Source organism: Ranitomeya variabilis, chromosome 8 (genome assembly GCF_051348905.1).
Source record: "Ranitomeya variabilis isolate aRanVar5 chromosome 8, aRanVar5.hap1, whole genome shotgun sequence".
Classification (NCBI taxonomy): Eukaryota; Metazoa; Chordata; class Amphibia; order Anura; family Dendrobatidae; genus Ranitomeya; species Ranitomeya variabilis.
The window spans coordinates 204,132,999-204,155,354 of NC_135239.1; the positions used below are offsets into that span (position 1 = coordinate 204,132,999).

Genomic DNA, 22,356 nt, shown 5'->3' on the forward strand with positions numbered 1-22,356 from the left:
TATTTTTATTTTTCTAGGTTTTTGTGTTTGTTACATAACAAAGATTTACATTGTTTAAATTTAGAAAGTGTAATCGATCTTTAGTATATGGTTTTACTCTTTTTTTTTTTTTTTTTTAAAGACGGCCATGTACACATTTTTGTCACAGAATTGTGATATTGCCACAGATCTTGTATCATGTCACTTCCACACTAAACCACAAAAAAACAGCTTCTTGCTGGAACTGGAAGGTCTGGTGTGTTTCTATGTGTACATCAGCTGAGGTAAAATGAAAGCTGAGCTCTGATTGGTTACTTTGCCTTGGTAAAATGAAAGCTGAGCTCTGATGGGTTGCGCTGCTCTGGTAAAATGAAAGCTGAGCTCTGATTGGTTGCTCTGCTCTGGTAACATGAATGTTGAACTCTGAATAGTTGCTATAGATAATAAATACAGGTTACTGTAAGACACTTCTAATAAATGAGGCCCGAAAAGTGTTGTCCTGTACGGACTCTACCAGCGGAACAGACCTACATACAAAATACTCATATAAGTGCTGTGATTCTTAAGATTAGTAACATCACTCCTTGCCTGCACGCCTCCCAACCATCCTGGATACAGGGAGACAGTCCCAGATTTGGGGAGCTGTAAGCTGTATCTGCATCGTTAGGACTTCGACACAATTGAATATAATGGTGGAGTTGGATGGCGCCAATAGATGGTGTTACTAATTTTAGGAATTACAGCACAGCTTTCATTTTACCAGAGGAACTAATCAGAGCTCAACTTTCATTTTAATGGATTTTGCCTGTCTGTTTTTCTTGTCCCATTATTAAAGGGATTGTGCATTCTAAAACGACCAGTCTTCAGTCACTCTATGTGAGGATTCTCCGGTGTCAGCGCCTGGAAGAACAGTGGTCACGTGACCACGAGTATACAATAGGCATTCCATACTCCTGGCCACAGTCCGACTAGATGGGCACGGCCTTCCTCATTACCCCGGCCCATCTAGTCCGAATGTAGCCAGGAGTCTGCATATTGCGCCGGAAAATCCTCACAGTGTGTGCTTTGTGAGGATTCACAAGTCTGTAGTCACAGACTTGTCATTTTAGAATGGATAATCCCTTTAATTTGTGGTTTCTCCTTTCCAGGATATTATCTTGTACAGTTTAGATTATAATTTCCCTTTCAATCGAGGGGGCATCAGTAGAGATTCGTCTCTGGGGACATCTGTATGACATAACCCAATGATAGGAAGGCAGCGTCATACAGGGGTAAAAATATGTCCCCAGAGGGGCTCAGATCCGGCATTCTCTGTGTGATGTGGACATTTTGATGTGTTTAACCAGGTCACATAGAGATCTCACAGCTGCCAAAAACTGGAAAGACAAGTGAGACACCCAGCATCCGCACTGGTCAATGAATCCCAGTGCCCGCAGCTACGGATCAGAACACAGCTCCGTTCCGTGGCCACGACAGATCCACCCTATCATCTAACAGTATCAGCTGCGGCCAATATACAGCAGACGGATCTGTGCTGTGCAGCTCCGCAACTGCTAACATCTGACTGTGCCGACACCGTGAACAGCTGATCAATGCCACCATCGCTATAATATTGATGACCTATCCTAAGGACCAAAAACCCCTTCGATTTACCATTACTTGTTTTCATCTGTTTTTTTTTTTTGTTTTGCAAGCGCTATTGATGTGGTTTACAGGCGTTTTAGCATAATTCATTATTTGCAACTTTTCAAAATGTCAGAAATTTTTGGCTCAAATACACTCCAGTACCCTAGTGGAGTGCACAATCTCTTTTTTTTTTCTTTCTTTGCCCACTTGAAAATGAATGGGCAACATTTTAAAGCTTATTGAAAGGATTGTGCAACTGTTTTCTCTTAAAGGGCATAAAAAAATCAAAAGATAGAGGGCTCTTTGAATTTGTACCAATTCATTGAACATTGTGCGTCCACGGATCTGAATTTTGCACAAAGTCCACAGCTGCAAATGGAAAGACGAGGCAAAGAAATGACTTATCCAAAAGAAATAACTCATAGATATAGATAGATAAACTGGTACTGAGAAGTAAATATAACAAACTATAGCTGTGAGCTGTTTTTCATATAATTAAAATTATGTTGTACTGTTCAAGATTAGGCAAAAAAAATAAAAAACAAGATAAAACAATGTTCAATACAAATCAAATGACCCAAGAAAGATAGATAGATAGACAGACAGACAGACAGACAGACAGACAGACAGACAGATAGATAGATAGATAGATAGATAGATAGATAGATAGATAGATAGATAGATAGATAGATAGATAGATAGATAAACTGCACGTGATTTTCTACTTATGATGTGCAGCCTTCAATTTATTTTTTTTTGGGGGGGGATTTATTTACACGGTTTGGTATGTACCTGGGAGGCTTTTGCACCCTACAATCTTTTTTATGCTGCTTTTTGTTTTCTTTTTCTAGAGAGATAGATGGTGTGGCAATATTTCGGCTATGACCAGCCTTTCTCAAATGGATATTTGTTTGGAGGACCTTTCACCCTGAATTCATCTCTACGGTGCTGTTCCATTTTTTTCTTCTAGATAGATAGTTAATAGATAGATAGTTAATAGATACATAGATAGATGATATATGATAAATTGATAGCTACTGTAGATGATAGATAGATAGATAGATAGATAGATAGATAGATAGATAGATAGATAGATAGATAGATAGATAGATAGATGGATGGATAATAGATAATATATAATAGATAGATACAGTAGTTAATAGTTAATAGATACATAGATAGATAATAGATGATAAATAGATAGCTACTGTATATAATATATAATAGCTAGATAGATAGATAATAGATAGATAATAGATGATAGATAATAGATATATATAATAATAATCTTTATTTTTTAGATAGATAATAGATGATAGATACATAATAGATAGATGGATAATAGATAATAGATAGATTATAGATAGATCAGATAGATAGATAAAAGATAGATAATAGATAGATTATTGATAATATAGAAGCATCTCTATGGTGCTGTTCCATTTTTTCTTCTAGATAGATAGATAATAGATAGATAGATAATAGATAATAAATAGATAGATAATAGATAGAAGATAGATAATAGATAATAAATAGATAGATAGACAGACAGACAGACAGACAGACAGACAGACAGATAGACAGATAGATAGATAGATAGATAGATAGATAGATAGATAGATAGCTAGCCTTCTCTTTCCTAATTTATCACAGCGCTGAAGAGGAAACCACCATTCATCCATCAAATTTGACACAGGTTGCACCTAATTTTTAATAATAAAACAGCTTTATTGTATTACAGTCCTCCGGAATAGGCAAAAAAAAATGGATACAACATTAACCAATAAAAAGAAAATGTGACCTAATGCAATCTATATGTAATATTGTATTTCCAATAAAATAGATGATTCCTTCAGGAACAGCTGGTGCTGCTGTGTATCGGAGCTTTCTGTCGTCTTCTGTAGTATTCTCTCTGTATCACCAAACCCAGCGCTGCCAAAATCACAGTGACACACAAGACAACCAACAAAACTGACGTCAGGTTATAGATGTGACTTTGTCTGGTTTTCTCCTCTGTGGAAGGGAAAAAAATACTATAAATATGAAAAGGATTGTTGGACATTTTTGACATATGTATGAAGAGCAAAGGTTCCTTTTTGGCGAACTAACAACCCAAATCTAATCCAAACCTATTATTACCCATAATTGTAATCGTTACTGGTAATGCAGATCCAAATTACGGTACTCAGAAATCTGAACTGACTGTTTTGTAAGAGTTGACAATACATTTCCATCACTATCCTATGTGCACTTTAGCACATAATTACCTTGAAGACTATGACGGTATTAATTGGATGGATCCTCTTTTATTAAGTGAATATGATATTATTATCTGAGTACCATATGGCGGTATTATTTTAACACTGTAAAACGTATGGCGTATTTTCTCCAGTATCTGTTAGGATAATTTTAAACCTGTGGCTGGTGGATTTCGAAGCCAAAGTTAGTGCACATTTCTAAATTTGATCAATTTCAAAATTGACTACATTTCGCTTTTTTTTTATTCTATTGTTATTACTTTTTGCTTTATGTTGTGAATGTTAATATTTTTTAACCCCTTCTTGACATCTGACATACATGCAAAGAGCATGTTAGGTGCATGTGTATGGAGCAGACGTAGGAGCTGAGCCCGCACCTTTCCTGGCAAGTGACGGCTGGGTTACACAGACAGCTTCTGCCTGTAACAGCAGCGATAGGAGCTAAGCTCCAATTGCTGAAAACTTGTTGATGTCATTCCAAACTCGACTTGCAAAAAACAAGCCCTCATACGGCCATGTCAGATTTGGCTCTTGAAAGAAAGGGAGGAAAAACAAAAGAACAATGGCTGCGTTGGAAAGGGATTAATATCCTAATTATCAAGAGAAGAAATACGGCGACTACTTACTAGCCCTAAACACAATGGGGCCCTCAGATAACCTGGCTGTGTCCAGTTCTTCCCCCGAGGTGCGGACGTCTCGTCTCACTCTTGGGGTGATACAGCCCTGAGTGCAGCGATTCGGGGAGGTGGAGTTGTGACAGATGATCACATTGGCGCTCAGGTAGACTTCATGGAAATGTTCAAACTTAACCACATGGAAAGTTAAGCGCTGCCGGCGCCGGTCTGTCACCGGGTGATCCTGTAAGGTGGAGTCTTGGCGGCATCTGAAGACAGAACAAAGACATTAGTATAATATAAGCCGAGGTCATGGCGTCATTCTGAGAAGCTCACACAACACAGTAAGAACGAGCACAGAATGATCATCACTTCTCTTCACTCCTGGCTCATAAAGTGACAATCTCCTTCTAATACTGAAAGGGCAACAAACAGGGCTTGTCTTCAAGAGAATGTGCCATCAAAAATGTCATAATTAAATCAGGCTTCTATGTTAAATATATGTTTAAACATTTTTTTATTTCCAGATATTATTATCGTATTATTAGTACTACTAGTATTAATAATAATAGGAAATCTTCCAATTTTCACACTGGCCACAAAGCTTATCTATAGATTCACACTTCCTGTTCTGCACAAATGAATTTACAGCAGTCTCATTTACAGCAGTCTCATTATCACTACAGACAGGATTAGAATAACTGATAACACCTCTATATATGTGTTAGATAACATAGGATCCACCATTGACAATAGGTGAAGTCACAGCTCACCGCCTCCTCCTGTACAATGACTGATAACACCTCTATATACAGTAGATAACACAGGATCCATCTTTCACAATAGGTGATGTCACAGCTCACCTCCTCCTCCTGTACAATGACTGATAACACCTCTATATACAGTAGATAACACAGGATCCACCATTCACAATAGCTGATGTCACAGCTCACCTCCTCCTCCTGTACAATGGCTGATAACACCTCTATATACAGTAGATAACACAGGATTCACCATTCACAATAGGTGATGTCACAGCTCACCTCCTCCTCCTGTACAATGACTGATAACACCTCTATATACAGTAGATAACACAGGATTCACCATTCACAATAGGTGATGTCACAGCTCACCTCCTCCTCCTGTACAATGACTGATAACACCTCTATATACAGTGGATAACACAGGATCCACCACTCACAATAGGTGATGTCACAGCTCACCTCCTCCTCCTGTACAATGACTGATAACACCTCTATATACAGTAGATAATACAGGATCCACCATTCACAATAGGTGATATCACAGCTCACCTCCTCCTCCTGTACAATGACTGATAACACCTCTATATACAGTAGATAACACAAGATCCATCATTCACAATAGGTGATGTCACAGCTCACCTCCTCCTCCTCCTGTATAATGACTGATAACACCTCTATATACAGTAGATAACACAGGATCCACCATTCACAATAGGTGATGTCACAGCTCACCTCCTCCTCCTGTATAATGACTAATAACATCTCTAAATACAGTAGATAACACAGGATCCATCATTCACAATATGTGATGTCACAACTCTACAGTATCTGGATCTACAGTATAGACGGCTGACCTTTGAGGCTCCACAATGCTTCTGCACATCTGTTACCCCTGGTTGGGCACGTTATCACCCTGTAGCATAAGACATGTAGGTTCTCACCCATGGTGGATGACGTTGTATCTCTTATTTGTGTCCTCTAATGACGGGGAAGCAGTGAGGGATTCTGTGAATATCCGCAGCTCCTCATCCACTGACTCCACCACGAGCTCCACATGTAGGTTGCTGTGCAGATCCACCTCATGAGGATAAAGGGTGATGGGGTCAGTGAAGCCCTCGCTCTGGTAGAGTCTCATGGACACGTTGTAATAACCTTTACAGATCACATTCTTCACGTGAGGTTTTATCACCAGTTCCAGAGACTTATTACTCTGCATTTCACACCTCACTGGGATCTCGATACGATGGACGTCTGTGTCAGGGACGGTCCCGTAAATGGTGGTTGGTGTAGAACGTTTTCTCATCCTCATACTGAAAAATAAATAGTGAATTATCCATAATCATCAATAAATGGGAAAAAATGTCACAATTTATGCTCCTAATGTTATTTAGGTGATCTTTAGTGATGTCATCTCTTCTTCCTGAACTTCATGTAAACTTATTTCATTGATCATGATCCTTATCAGCGTCACGTTATACAGTGAGAGAAGCCAAGAAGTTTTATATATAATAGTGTGCAGGGAATAATTTAATTATGGGTGTAATGTCAATTTCTGCTCACTATGAGTCCTGGGTGCGGTCTCTTAAACAATGGTGACTGTCAGTCATTAAATAGGACTGCCCACTGGACTCACTGTGTAGATATTTCAGGATAAATACTGAAGATAAAAACCAAAGAAAAGTTATGTAAATGATTCATTAAATGTCTTCCCTTGGCATGAACATTACTCATATATTGTTTGGTCTCTGGGCTTCTACCCATCATTCAAACCGGTATTCTAAATAATATATATCCGTGATATATCACCCCATTTATTAGGAAATTGAGAAATAATTCTTACAATTAGACTTGATATAAGTTGTCTATATCTGGAAAACCCACCAGGACACTGGACCCGCATCTGTTGAATGGTATCTTGATGAGGTAGTGATCCTTCTCCTTTTCTGCTCGGCACAGAGGGTCCTTGAGATGAATATCAAGTACGTCTAGATGAGCCCCCGATACCAAGCTGTATGGTAAGATGTACTCCGCAGCATTCGGGAGGCAATGGATCGAACATCCGGGTTCTTGTGTTGGTTCTGTAACAAAATTCGAGACACTAATTAGAGAATGGTGTTAGCAATATATTGAATTAGGAGTTGGAGGTCCCACAGTCTCAATATCCCCTCTTAATCCCCAGCCCTCATAATTTATGAGAGTTATTTTAGAAAACTTATTTTAAGATACCTTCAGAAGGAATTATAAACTAACAGGAGGGTCTTTAATTTAGGATTCTCATTTATTAGGTCAGAATCTAAACGTCCCAACACTTCCATGTATTCCATAAAGAGAACACTGATTTTACAGGGAACCATGCAATACTTCATTTCTCCTGTGGAGGCGCTGCTGTAAAACTAATGGTTTTAAACATTCATAAACATTAGTGAATTCTTTCAGCCAGACATATGTAAAAGAAGGTTGTATGGGGAAAACAAGCTGTCGTACATGGTAAACCCAGGAACTTGGCTCAGTTTTGACTTCATTATGGGGCTATCTTATCGTCAGCTCAGATTAATGCAGATTAACCACACAACCATTTCCCATTTGCCATATTCTTCTGACGCTAATGCAACTTTTAAACTCATATTCAGTGTAGAACATCTCTCACCTGGAAATGGTCCACCCTCGCCTATTGAATATCCATACGAGACTAAATTTTCAAGGCCAAAAACGTAAAGTGTGAATGTGGAGGTCTGGTGGTAGATCTCATGCTGTCCCTCAGTTTTCCCCAATGTGACTTGCCGACTTATAAACCCATTGAATTCTTTCCTGGTCGTTGGGTAAGAACTTAGTGGTTTCCATCCAGATAGAACTCTGAGTCTGAAGACACCTGAGAAACGATGAGGATGAAGTTGTCGTAGTAAGACTGAGTCACAAACTGGTAATATCTTCTTCCCAGTAATGATGGTGGGATTGTGGTAAAAAATGCATCATATCTATGTTGTAACCCACCTGAGAGAGTTTCATGAAATAAATATGAGACCATCACAGGTTTGGTGGCATTGATGAGGAGGATTTTGTCTAAAGTGATTCGGACATGGGCACCTTCCTGTAGACTATGATTGGTGGCACCTCCTGGGCTATCAATAGTCACACGGGTATCTGGACTTCCCGCAACTATAGTGATGACATCCAGAGTGTGGGTGAAAAATGGGAATACGGCAAAGACGTTCCCCCAGTTCTTCACTGGATGAAGCTGATCCATGAGGGTGTCAGAGCCTGACTTGAGCACATAACTCTGAATACCAGTAAACACGGCCACCGGGGCTGAAGATGAGACTTTGGTTCCCGTGAGGTCATCAGAGCTTTGAAACTGAATGACTTGTTGGTTCCTCAGTGACAATGTGAACGAATCTCCAGTGTTGTATGAAATCCCCTCATATGCGATGGATCCTGAGACTGTAATGTCCACCTGGACTTCATGATCAAGTCCATTAACCACTGCAAATTGTCTTTTGCCTACTGAAGCCTTTGCGTGTTCCCCACTCCCAGGATTAACGATATAATACTCCACACCCAGGTCTTCTTGTGGTAGACAGGTTGTGGCGTCAGCAGAGTATTTGTTTGTGTTGAATGCAAATACAGATATGGCCACATCGGAGGTCACCATTATGACCTTGGAAGTGATGCCCTGCCCTGTGATCATATATGTTTGGTTCATGTTCAAGAATGTACCACTGTTCTGGGGAACATGCACCGTCTTATAGAAGAACGGCTGAGACACCGTCACCGTGACTGTTGCCGCTTTATCACAGGTCACAATATACAGCTGGAAACTTGTTGTAGGGTCTTTGTGGGAGTTTTCCGTGAAAACGGTTACAAATGCTCTTTTTATCTGTCCTGGAGAAGAAAAAAAGAAAAATCTTAATACACTTGTAAATTGTAAGTCAGACAGGTCACCGTGAAAATGTATAACGGCATTCTGCATTTCCCCTTCATAAAACGGTTGTTCTGTTATCTGACTGTGAATTCTTGATGCAAAACTAACATTAACTTATAAGAATACCTGCTGCATAATGATGCAAATAGCCTCTTCTGAGAAAAAGAGGACTTAACTCTATAGCGCCACCTGTTGGTAGTAGCGATCCTACAAGTCACAATCAACCCTTTAACGAGTCGTGCAATATGACTTAGGATAAAAGCCAAATCAGTATCTCAATTCGCAGACACGGTGTTTCGGGCTGTTGGCCCTCGTGTAGATCACTACTTCCAACAGGTGGCGCTATAGAGTTAAGTCCTCTTTTTCTCAGAAGAGGCAATTTGCATATTTAATTTCCCAGAGGAGCATTGCACGGTGAATAAGCCTCCTTACCTTGACAAGCCAGCTGGTATGTCACTCTCCATAAGGAGAAACGTTGCTGCATAATGAGTGATTATTGAGTTGAAAGGGGTTGTCTGGTCCAAATCAATAAGTCTGCAGTCATTCTGTGTGATTGCAGACTTATGAATCCCTCTACGCACGCACTGTGTACTCCTGAGATTCGCCAGAACGGAGGGGTATGTATGAGTTATACATTCTCCTGGCCAGGGGCATGGTCCCGCTCTCCATACACTTCTATGGTCAGCCGCATCACTAGTCAACTGTATGGAGAGTGAGGCTGTGCCCACTGGCCGGCCACATCACTAGTCAAGTGTATGGAGAGTGAGGCTGTGCCCACTGGCTGGCTGTGTTATTAGTTAAGCATACCTCCCAACTTTTGAAGATGGGAAAGAGGGACAAAGTTTGCGGCGCGCTACGCGCGCCGCGGCAAATTTTAGGCCACGCCTCTGACCACACCCATTCATAATTAGTCACACCCATATCCACGTCCCAAGCACACCCATTTAGCACTGCTGATCACACTGTTTCATATACAATAGTTATAAACAAAAAAATATGGCCACACAGTGCTCCATACTGTATAATGACCACACATGATGCTCCATACTGTATAATGAACACACATGACGCTCCATACTGTATAATGACCGCATGCATACTGTATAATGGCCGCACATGATGCTCCATACTGTATAATGGCCGCACATGATGCTCCATACTGTATAATGACCGCACATGATGCTCCATACTGTATAATGACCGCACATGATGCTCCATACTGTATAATGGCCGCACATGATGCTCCATACTGTATAATGACCGCATGCATACTGTATAATGGCCGCACATGATGCTCCATACTGTATAATGAACGCACATGATGCTCCATACTGTATAATGACCGCACATGATGCTCCATACTGTATAATGACCGCACATGATGCCCCATATTGTATAATGACCGCACATGATGCTCCATACTGTATACTGGCTGCACATGATGCTCCTTACTGTATAATGACCACACATGATGCTCCATATTGTATAATGACCGCACATGATGCTCCATACTGTATACTGGCTGCACATGATGCTCCTTACTGTATAATGACTGCACATGATGCTCCATATTGTATAATGACCACACATGATGCTCCATACTGTATACTGGCTGCACATGATGCTCCATATTGTATAATGACCGCACATGATGCTCCATACTGTATAATGACTGCACATGATGCTCCATACTGTATAATGACCCCACATGATGCTCCATACTGTATTATGGCCACAGTTCTCCATACTGTATAATGACATACAGGCACGCAGCTCACACACATGCAGCATCACACACACACAGTATCACACATACACACGCAGCATCACAAACGCAGCTCACAAACACATGCAGCTTTGACACAAATGCATCACACATGCAGCCATCACACACACACACAGCCATCACACACACACACGCAGCTGTTGTGAAATTGGATTCTGGGCTCCCCCGGTGGCCACTTGTGGAATTGAACTTGTGTGCATCATCCCCTCTGTTCACCTGCTCCTATCAGGATGTGGGAGTCGCTATATAACCTTGCTCCTCTGTCAGTTTCTTGCCGGTCAACAGTGTAATCAGAAGCCTTCTGTGCTTGTTCCTGCTACTAGACAACTCCCAGCTAAGTTGGACTTTTGTCCTTGTGTGTTTTTGCATTTTGTTCCTGTTCACAGCTGCTGTTTCGTTACTGTGTCTGGAAAGCTCTTGTGATCGGAAATTGCCACTCTGGTGTTATGAGTTAATGCTAGAGTCTTAAAGGAATTTCTGGATGGTGTTTTGATAGGGTTTTCTGCTGACCATGAAAGTGTCCTTTCTGTCTTCCTGCTATCTAGAAAGCGGACCTCGATTTTGCTAAACCTATTTTCATACTACGTTTGTCATTTCATCTAAAATCACCGCCAATATATGTGGGGGCCTCTGTCTGCCTTTTGGGAAAATTTCTCTAGAGGTGAGCCAGGACTGTCTTTTCCTCTGCTAGGATTAGGTAGTTCTCCGGCTGGCGCTGGGCATCTAGGGTTAAAAAACGTAGGCATGCTACCCGGCCACTTCTAGTTGTGCGGCAGGTTTAGTTCATGGTCAGTATAGTTTCCATCTTCCAAGAGCTAGTTCTCATATATGCTGGGCTATGTTCTCTCGCCATTGAGAATCATGACAGTTTGACCGGCCCAAAAAAGGGTTAAATTACTGGCTGAGAAAGGAGAGAAAAAAGAAGTCTGCTACAATTTTTTTTTTTTTTTTCCCTCTAGTTCTGAGTGTGCTCTTAATTGAATCACTTGCTAGTCTGCCTATACTGCAGCCTTCCTCTCTTTCTCTCCTTCTAATCCTTGAATGGCTCTGTATTCACCTGTTTCAAATGGATCTTCAGAGTGTAGCTACAGGTTTGAATAATCTCGCCACAAAGGTACAAAATTTGCAAGATTTTGTTGTTCATGCACCTATGTCTGAGCCTAGAATTCCTTTGCCTGAATTCTTCTCGGGGAATAGATCTCACTTTCAAAATTTTAAAAATAATTGCAAATTGTTTTTGTCCCTGAAGTCTCGCTCTGCCGGAGACCCTGCACAGCAGGTCAGGATTGTAATTTCCTTGCTCCGGGGCGACCCTCAAGACTGGGCTTTTGCATTGGCACCAGGGGATCCTGCGTTGCTCAATGTGGATGCGTTTTTTCTGGCCTTGGGGTTGCTTTATGAGGAACCTCATTTAGAGCTTCAGGCGGAAAAGGCCTTGATGTCCTTGTCTCAGGGGCAAGATGAAGCTGAAATATACTGCCAAAAATTCCGCAAATGGTCTGTGCTTACTCAGTGGAATGAGTGCGCCCTGGCGGCGATTTTCAGAGAAGGTCTCTCTGATGCCATTAAGGATGTTATGGTGGGGTTCCCTGTGCCTGCGAGTCTGAATGAGTCCATGACGATGGCTATTCAGATCGATAGGCGTCTGCGGGAGCGCAAACCTGTGCACCATTTGGCGGTGTCTACTGAGAAAACGCCAGAAAATATGCAATGTGATAGAATTCTGTCCAGAAGCGAGCGGCAGAATTTTAGACGAAAAAATGGGTTGTGCTTCTATTGTGGTGATTCAACTCATGTTATATCAGCATGCTTTAAGCGTACTAAGAAGCCTGACAAGTCTGTTTCAATTAGCACTTTACAGTCTAAGTTTATTCTATCTGTGACCCTGATTTGTTCTTTGTCATCTATTACCGCGGACGCCTATGTCGACTCTGGCGCTGCTTTGAGTCTTATGGATTGGTCCTTTGCCAAACGCTGTGGGTATGATTTGGAGCCACTGGAGGCTCCGATACCTCTGAAAGGGATTGACTCCACCCCATTGGCTAGTAATAAACCACAATACTGGACACAAGTGACTATGCGTGTTAATCCGGATCACCAGGAGGTTATTCGCTTTCTGGTGCTGTATAATCTACATGATGTTTTGGTGCTGGGATTGCCATGGCTGCAATCTCATAACCCAGTCCTCGACTGGAGAGCTATGTCTGTGTTAAGCTGGGGATGTAAAGGAACTCATGGGGACGTACCTTTGGTTTCCATTTCATCATCTATTCCCTCTGAGATTCCTGAATTCTTGTCTGACTTTCGTGACGTTTTTGAAGAACCCAAGGTTGGTTCACTACCTCCGCACCGGGAGTGCGATTGTGCCATAGACTTGATTCCGGGTAGTAAATACCCTAAGGGTCGTTTATTTAATCTGTCTGTGCCTGAACACGCTGCTATGCGAGAATATATAAAGGAGTCCTTGGAAAAGGGACATATTCGTCCTTCGTCATCTCCCTTAGGAGCCGGTTTTTTCTTTGTGTCTAAGAAAGACGGCTCTTTGAGGCCGTGTATTGATTATCGACTTTTGAATAAAATCACGGTTAAATATCAATATCCGTTACCACTGCTTACTGATTTGTTTGCTCGTATAAAGGGGGCCAAGTGGTTCTCTAAGATTGATCTCCGTGGGGCGTATAATTTGGTGCGAATCAAGCAGGGGGATGAGTGGAAAACCGCATTTAATACGCCCGAGGGCCATTTTGAGTATTTGGTGATGCCTTTTGGTCTTTCAAATGCCCCTTCAGTCTTCCAGTCCTTTATGCATGACATTTTCCGCGATTATTTGGATAAATTTATGATTGTGTATCTGGATGATATTCTGATTTTTTCGGATGACTGGGACTCTCATGTCCAGCAGGTCAGGAGGGTTTTTCAGGTTTTGCGGTCTAATTCCTTGTGTGTGAAGGGTTCTAAGTGTGTTTTTGGGGTTCAAAAGATTTCTTTCTTGGGATACATTTTTTCCCCCTCTTCCATCGAGATGGATCCTGTCAAGGTTCAGGCTATTGGTGATTGGACGCAACCCTCTTCTCTTAAGAGTCTTCAGAAATTTTTGGGCTTTGCTAACTTTTATCGTCGATTTATTGCTGGTTTTTCTGATGTTGTAAAACCATTGACTGATTTGACTAAGAAGGGTGCTGATGTTGCTGATTGGTCCCCTGATGCTGTGGAGGCCTTTCGGGAGCTCAAGCGCCGCTTTTCTTCCGCCCCAGTGTTGCGTCAGCCTGATGTTGCTCTTCCTTTTCAGGTTGAGGTCGACGCTTCTGAAATCGGAGCTGGGGCGGTGTTGTCGCAGAGAAGTTCCGACTGCTCCGTGATGAGACCTTGTGCTTTTTTTTCCCGTAAATTTTCGCCCGCCGAGCGGAATTATGATATTGGGAATCGGGAGCTTTTGGCCATGAAGTGGGCTTTTGAGGAGTGGCGTCACTGGCTTGAGGGGGCCAGACATCAGGTGGTGGTATTGACTGACCACAAAAATTTAATTTACCTTGAGTCTGCCAGGCGCCTGAATCCTAGACAGGCGCGCTGGTCGTTGTTTTTCTCTCGGTTTAATTTTGTGGTGTCGTACCTACCGGGTTCTAAGAATGTTAAGGCGGATGCCCTTTCTAGGAGTTTTGAGCCTGACTCCCCTGGTAATTCTGAGCCCACAGGTATCCTTAAAGATGGAGTGATATTGTCTGCCGTTTCTCCAGACCTGCGGCGGGCCTTGCAGGAGTTTCAGGCGGATAGACCTGATCGTTGCCCACCTGGTAGACTGTTTGTTCCTGATGATTGGACCAGTAGAGTCATCTCTGAGGTTCATTCTTCTGCGTTGGCAGGTCATCCTGGAATCTTTGGTACCAGGGATTTGGTGGCAAGGTCCTTCTGGTGGCCTTCCCTGTCACGAGATGTGCGAGGCTTTGTGCAGTCTTGTGACGTTTGTGCTCGGGCCAAGCCTTGTTGTTCTCGGGCTAGTGGATTGTTGTTGCCCTTGCCTATCCCGAAGAGGCCTTGGACGCACATCTCGATGGATTTTATTTCGGATCTGCCTGTTTCTCAGAAGATGTCTGTCATCTGGGTGGTGTGTGACCGTTTCTCTAAGATGGTCCATCTGGTTCCCTTGCCTAAGTTGCCTTCTTCTTCCGAGTTGGTTCCTCTGTTTTTTCAAAATGTTGTTCGTTTGCATGGTATTCCTGAGAATATCGTTTCTGACAGAGGGACCCAATTCGTGTCTAGATTTTGGCGGGCATTCTGTGCTAGGATGGGCATAGATTTGTCTTTTTCGTCTGCTTTCCATCCTCAGACTAATGGCCAGACCGAGCGGACTAATCAGACCTTGGAGACATATTTGAGGTGTTTTGTGTCTGCGGATCAGGATGATTGGGTTGCTTTTTTGCCTTTGGCGGAGTTCGCCCTCAATAATCGGGCCAGCTCTGCCACCTTGGTGTCCCCGTTTTTCTGTAATTTGGGGTTTCATCCTCGATTTTCCTCCGGTCAAGTGGAATCTTCGGATTGTCCTGGAGTGGATGCTGTGGTGGAGAGGTTGCATCAGATTTGGGGGCAGGTGGTGGACAATTTGAAGTTGTCCCAGGAGAAGACTCAGCTTTTTGCCAACCGCCGTCGTCGTGTTGGTCCTCGGCTTTGTGTTGGGGACTTGGTGTGGTTGTCTTCTCGTTTTGTCCCTATGAGGGTTTCTTCTCCTAAGTTTAAGCCTCGGTTCATCGGCCCGTATAAGATATTGGAGATTCTTAACCCTGTGTCCTTCCGTTTGGACCTCCCTGCATCCTTTTCGATTCATAATGTTTTTCATCGGTCATTGTTGCGCAGGTATGAGGTACCGGTTGTGCCTTCCGTTGAGCCTCCTGCTCCGGTGTTGGTTGAGGGTGAGTTGGAGTACGTTGTGGAAAAGATCTTAGACTCTCGTGTTTCCAGACGGAGACTCCAGTATCTGGTCAAATGGAAGGGATACGGTCAGGAGGATAATTCTTGGGTCACTGCCTCTGATGTTCATGCCTCCGATCTTGTCCGTGCCTTTCATAGGGCTCATCCTGATCGCCCTGGTGGTTCTGGTGAGGGTTCGGTGCCCCCTCCTTGAGGGGGGGGTACTGTTGTGAAATTGGATTCTGGGCTCCCCCGGTGGCCACTTATGGAATTGAACTTGTGTGCATCATCCCCTCTGTTCACCTGCTCCTATCAGGATGTGGGAGTCGCTATATAACCTTGCTCCTCTGTCAGTTTCTTGCCGGTCAACAGTGTAATCAGAAGCCTTCTGTGCTTGTTCCTGCTACTAGACAACTCCCAGCTAAGTTGGACTTTTGTCCTTGTGTGTTTTTGCATTTTGTTCCTGTTCACAGCTGCTGTTTCGTTACTGTGTCTGGAAAGCTCTTGTGATCGGAAATTGCCACTCTGGTGTTATGAGTTAATGCTAGAGTCTTAAAGGAATTTCTGGATGGTGTTTTGATAGGGTTTTCTGCTGACCATGAAAGTGTCCTTTCTGTCTTCCTGCTATCTAGAAAGCGGACCTCGATTTTGCTAAACCTATTTTCATACTACGTTTGTCATTTCATCTAAAATCACCGCCAATATATGTGGGGGCCTCTGTCTGCCTTTTGGGAAAATTTCTCTAGAGGTGAGCCAGGACTGTCTTTTCCTCTGCTAGGATTAGGTAGTTCTCCGGCTGGCGCTGGGCATCTAGGGTTAAAAAACGTAGGCATGCTACCCGGCCACTTCTAGTTGTGCGGCAGGTTTAGTTCATGGTCAGTATAGTTTCCATCTTCCAAGAGCTAGTTCTCATATATGCTGGGCTATGTTCTCTCGCCATTGAGAATCATGACACGCAGCCATCACACACACACACGCAGCCATCACACACACACGCAGTCATCACACACACACGCAGTCATCACACACACGCAGCCATCACACACACGCAGCCATCACACACACACGCAGCCATCACACACACACACACACGCAGCCATCACACACACACACACGCAGCCATCACACACATGCAGCCATCACACACACCCAGCCATCACACACACCCAGCCATCACACACACACACACCCAGCCATCACACACACACACACACCCAGCCATCACACACACACACCCAGCCATCACACACACACACCCAGCCATCACACACACCCAGCCATCACACACACCAGATACCTCATACACACATGACACACACACAAATGCAGCATCACACATCTCACACACACACACACATCACACACACACACAATCTCCTCTGTGGTGCAGGGGCGGCTGATCTGTCCATGTGCAGCTCTTCAGTTTCTCCGGCTGCTCACAGCTCTGCACTGTCCCGGCACCTCCCCCGTCTCTCCTTCTCTGCCGGGATAGCAGCTAAGAGCAGGAGACACCAGAGCTCTGTGCACACACCTCAGGTAGTGAGTCGCTGACCTCTCATCTTGATCGCTGCTGGCTCTCTTCCTCAGCGTGGCAGCGCCGCACACACAGGGGGCGGGGGCGGGGGCGGGGGAGGGATCGGTCGGGAGGAGACCCAGCATGTATAAGAAAAAAAAAACAGCCACAAACCTAATCGGGCTCTCTCTACGTCCCGGAAGTGGGCAGGGCTTCACCGGCGGCCGCAAATTCGGGATTTTAAATGCCCGAAGCGGGACAGCGGGACCCCGGTGCCAAAGCGGGACTGTCACGCTGAAATCGGGACGGTTGGGAGGTATGGTTAAGTGTATGTAATAGAGTGCAGGGTTGCGTATGTCACCGCGGAACAGACAGACCATCTGTTGAAGGGGATTTATTAACAGGGGTAAAATTCTCCTCGCAGGGAGTAAACGGGGTTAATAGAGTCAAGTAAAACAGTAAACAGTTAAGCGGAATCAAAGGGTTAACGAGTGTTCTTGTAACTTATCAGCCCAGGGAGGTCCTGACTGGAGGGTCCTTTTTCCCAATGTGGACACAGTCACCAGCAGGTCTTGAGATCCTGAAGTCTCTTCTGTGTCTCCTGGAAAGTCCGGGGTTAAGTCTCTCTGCAATCTGTTCTTCACAAAGCGAAACTGAAACCAGGAAATAGCACAGTCTCCCTCCTGCTGCAAGAGCCTCTGTGCACCAGGCTGACAGTCTCCCTGTATTAACGCTGTCACACACACACTGGATAGTTACTTATCACACTCAGGGATTCTTTGCTTGTCACTGCGGTCACCAGGGATTCTTTGCTTGTCACTGCGGTCACCAGGGCTGCACAGTCACTGTCTCTGATTCTGGAGGCTTCCAAATCTACACCCCCACATCCAGCCTTCACTCTGGTGGGTATCTCAGCCTCAGTGCCCTCATGGGGAGCACTACTTTTAGGGGAGCACGGCGCTGCAGCCTGCCCTCTCTTTGGCGCGCTGCCTTCTCTCTGCTCTCCTGCTCTTTTCTGACCACACCTCTCTCTTCCCAGCAGTCCCCTGGTCCCCTCTGTCCAGGGCAGAAAGTCTTCCCCCCAACAACCCAGCTGTCTGACTAAGTGGTTCCAGGCAAGGAGCAGGGAAAGCAACCTCCTTACATTCCCCCTCTCTTAAAGCTCACCATTCCACGGGCGAGGACTCTTCGTGCTTCTCTTTGTTCTTTGAAGGGGAGTCAGATACCTGCGATTCTCGCATCTCCTTCTGCCTTTCTTCTTGTACATACTCCAAGACTAAATGGTTTAGGAGCTGCTCATCAGTCAGGTTAAGATATGCTTTCTCTGCTTCATCAACAACTGCTGTCTTCTTCTTTTTATTTTTTTTCTTCTTAGCTTTGCCGCTAGCAGATGTCTGCGTGGATGATTCATCCTCCTCCTTGTCGTTATCGGAAACTTTAGGGACTTCTTGTTCGGGCTCCTCAGTTTGGGGGCTTAGTACAAGCAATTCTTCTCCAGGGCTCCCCCTCTCTTTGACAGGAGCATTCTCATCAACGCTTGAGTCAGATGAATTAAGACCATGCAGGCCGGCCTCTTTGTCATCTGCGCCGGACTCTGCGGGCATCATTTCCCAGGGCTTCTCAGCCACACGCCCTGTCTCACACAGCTGCTCCATTTCCCCTATCCGATCAGGAACTGGTGAGCTGACAGCCAGCACATTCTTCACCTCAGGGGACGACATCAGTGGTTCCTCCTTCTCATCGGCTCGGACGCTGAAAACGAGTGTCGCAGGAACACTTGACACTTTCTCTCCTTCTTCAGGAACTCGTGCTGGACAGGGTAGTAAAGCACTTTGGTGGTCTTCTCGAGTGAACGTCACTTTCTTTCCTCCGGACTGAGTCTCACCAACAAAACCTTCAGACCCAGGCTGTAGATCCACCAGGTTCGCCTTTACACGTTGGGACAGCACAGTCATTTCACCAGAGATGCTTGACACCTTCTCCACCTCTCCTTGGCGTCCGACATTGTGGTACTGTCTTGTCCTAGGCGGAACTCTTCTCTTCCTGCCGTACCATTCCCTCCAGGGGCGACGTTCCTTCCAGTTAGCAGGACCCTCAGAGGGGTGAGCGGATCTCTGCCACCGCTCTTCTCGGGTAGGGCAATTTCTGGACATGTGTCCCACCTTTCTGCACAACCAGCACTCACGTCTGCGTCGGTCTGGAGGGTGCTTCAATCTGGATCGTCGACCTCGGCGGGGGACATCCCTCATCTGCAGTTGCTCTTCACCCCAGGATACGGAGTTACACTCTGGGGCCACCACCGAAGCCTTCTTCATGCTGCGCACCTCTACTCTTTCTCTTCCTGGCGGCTTCCGCACATTACCTCGGGGTATGCCGCTGGTCCCCAAAACGGCAGTAAGGGCTTTCCCCAGACTCTCAATCTCCTCCCAGATTCTTTTTATCTTCAGCTGGGAATCTCGGGTCCACATCGCCTCCTCTTCATTGTGACTGGGTGCTCCGCAGTTGTAGCATCTAGGCAGTCGTCTTCGCCGAGCGGCACTAGTCTCACTTTGGGGGGCGGTCTCTCTTTCTCGCACTAGAGGGCTGTACTCTGCAGCACGGATCTTCTTATATTCAGCCACCTCCTCACGGACTCGCTTAACCTCCTTCTTCAAGTCTTCTACCCATTGAGGGGCTGTTACCTCCCTGCTCCATACCTTTCCCACTGGCCCTACCACCCCTTGCTCTTGCTCGCGCGTGCGTGCCTCACTCCCGACCTCAGAGAAAGTCATATCTAGCTTTACGCGCGTGCGCTCTCGCAGGGCCTGTTTCATCAACACGTCTCGCAAGCCTGTCACCAGTTGGTCTCGCAGCACAACGTCAACTGACCCCACACCTATGCCGTCCTTCAGTATAATGGCAGTATGAAGCTCCTGCAGTGCGTTCATATATTGCGTCACGGTCTCCCCCTCTCTTTGTACCCGGTGGAACAGTCGCATGCGCAGCTCCCCTACGTCAGTGGGGTCCCCATGCGTCTCCTCAAGTATACATAATACTTTGTCCAGGGTATCTCTCGCCTGGGGGGGTCTGAGCATAACAGAGTCCCGTGCATCCCCCTCTAGGGCCATCACAGCAATTTCCGCCTGCAGAGCCGGTGTCATAGGATGCATCCGCATCATCCCTCGGATGCGCTCCGTCCAACCCCACAACATGACATTACTCCCTGAAAATTTTGGCAGGTTAGCTAACATGGCTCCCAGGGAGATGCTAGACCTGGGGCCTCCCTCAACTGCTTGGTCTGCCCCTTCCGCGCTACCGTGTGACATCCTGCCGACTACGCCAAGTGTAATAGAGTGCAGGGTTGCGTATGTCACCACGGAACAGACAGACCAACTGTTGAAGGGGATTTATTAACAGGGGTAAAATTCTCCTCGCAGGGAGTAAACGGGGTTAATAGAGTCAAGTAAAACAGTAAACAGTTAAGCGGAATCAAAGGGTTAACGAGTGTTCTTGTAACTTATCAGCCCAGGGAGGTCCTGACTGGAGGGTCCTTTTTCCCAATGTGGACACAGTCACCAGCAGGTCTTGAGATCCTGAAGTCTCTTCTGTGTCTCCTGGAAAGTCCGGGGTAAAGTCTCTCTGCAATCTGTTCTTCACAAAGTGAAACTGAAACCAGGAAATAGCACAGTCTCCATCGCTGCTGCAAGAGCCTCTGTGCACCAGGCTGACAGTCTCTCTGTATTAACGCTGTCACACACACACTGGATAGTTACTTATCACACTCAGGGATTCTTTGCTTGTCACTGCGGTCACCAGGGATTCTTTGCTTGTCACTGCGGTCACCAGGGCTGCACAGTCACTGTCTCTGATTCTGGAGGCTTCCAAATCTACACCCCCACATCCAGCCTTCACTCTGGTGGGTATCTCAGCCTCAGTGCCCTCACGGGGAGCACTACTTTTAGGGGAGCACGGCGCTGCAGCCTGCCCTCTCTTTGGCGCGCTGCCTTCTCTCTGCTCTCCCGCTCTTTTCTGACCACACCTCTCTCTTCCCAGCAGACCCCTGGTCCCCTCTGTCCAGGGCAGAAAGTCTTCCCCCCAACAACCCAGCTGTCTGACTAAGTGGTTCCAGGCAAGGAGCAGGGAAAGCAACCTCCTTACATGTACGGAGAGTGAGGCTGTGCCCACTGGCCGGCCACATCACTTGTCAAGTGTATGGAGAGCGAGGCTGTGCCCACTGGCCGGCCACATCACTAGTCAAGTGTATGGAGAGCGAGGCTGTGCCCACTGGCCAGCTACATCACTAGTCAAGTGTATGGAGAGTGAGGCTGTGCCCACTGGCTGGCTGTGTTATTAGTTAAGTGTACGGAGAGCAAGGCTGTGCCCACTGGACGGCCACATCACTTGTCCAGTGTATGGAGAGTGAGGCTGTGCCCACTGGCCAGTCACATCACTTGTCCAGTGTATGGAGAGCGAGGCTGTGCCCACTGGCCGGCCACGTCACTAGGCAAGTGTATGGAGAGCAAGGCTGTGCCCACTGGCCGGCTGTGTCATTAGTCAAGTGTATGGAGAGCGAGGCTGTGCCCACTGGCCGGCTGTGTCATTAGTCAAGTGTATGGAGAGCAAGGCTGTGCCCACTGGCCAGCCACATCATTTGTCCAGTGTATGGAGAGTGAGGCTGTGCCCACTGGCCGGCCACATCACTAGTCCAGTGTATGGAGAGTGAGGCTGTGCCCACTGGCCGGCCACATCACTTGTCCAGTGTATGGAGAGTGAGACTGTGCGCACTGGCTGGCCACATCACTTGTCAAATGTATGGAGACCGAGGCTGTGCCCACTGGCCAGTCATATCACTTGTCAGGTGTATGGAGAGCGAGGCTGTGCCCACTGGCCAGCCACATCACTTGTCCAGTTTATGGAGAGCGAGGCTGTGCTCACTGGCCGGCCACGTCACTAGGCAAGTGTATGGAGAGCAAGGCTGTGCCCACTGGCCAGCCATATCACTAGTCAAGTGTATGG

At 45.5% G+C, this 22,356-nt stretch overlaps 2 protein-coding genes across 2 annotated transcripts in view; both read right to left on the bottom strand.

The window, feature by feature from the left end:
- Positions 1-6,550, bottom strand: part of LOC143788852 (uncharacterized) — a 38,674-nt gene extending 32,124 nt beyond the window's left edge. The window contains exons 1-2 of the mRNA XM_077278765.1: positions 6,183-6,550; positions 4,490-4,746 (exon numbers count right to left, since the gene is read on the bottom strand). Coding sequence (XP_077134880.1) covers positions 4,490-4,746; positions 6,183-6,550 — 625 coding nt within the window. The remainder of the gene's footprint in view (positions 1-4,489; positions 4,747-6,182) is intronic.
- Positions 3,310-22,356, bottom strand: part of LOC143787545 (IgGFc-binding protein-like) — a 41,762-nt gene continuing 22,715 nt past the window's right edge. The window contains exons 3-7 of the mRNA XM_077276385.1: positions 7,889-9,120; positions 7,123-7,319; positions 6,183-6,551; positions 4,490-4,746; positions 3,310-3,618 (exon numbers count right to left, since the gene is read on the bottom strand). Coding sequence (XP_077132500.1) covers positions 8,069-9,120 — 1,052 coding nt within the window. The 3' untranslated portion in view covers positions 3,310-3,618; positions 4,490-4,746; positions 6,183-6,551; positions 7,123-7,319; positions 7,889-8,068. The remainder of the gene's footprint in view (positions 3,619-4,489; positions 4,747-6,182; positions 6,552-7,122; positions 7,320-7,888; positions 9,121-22,356) is intronic.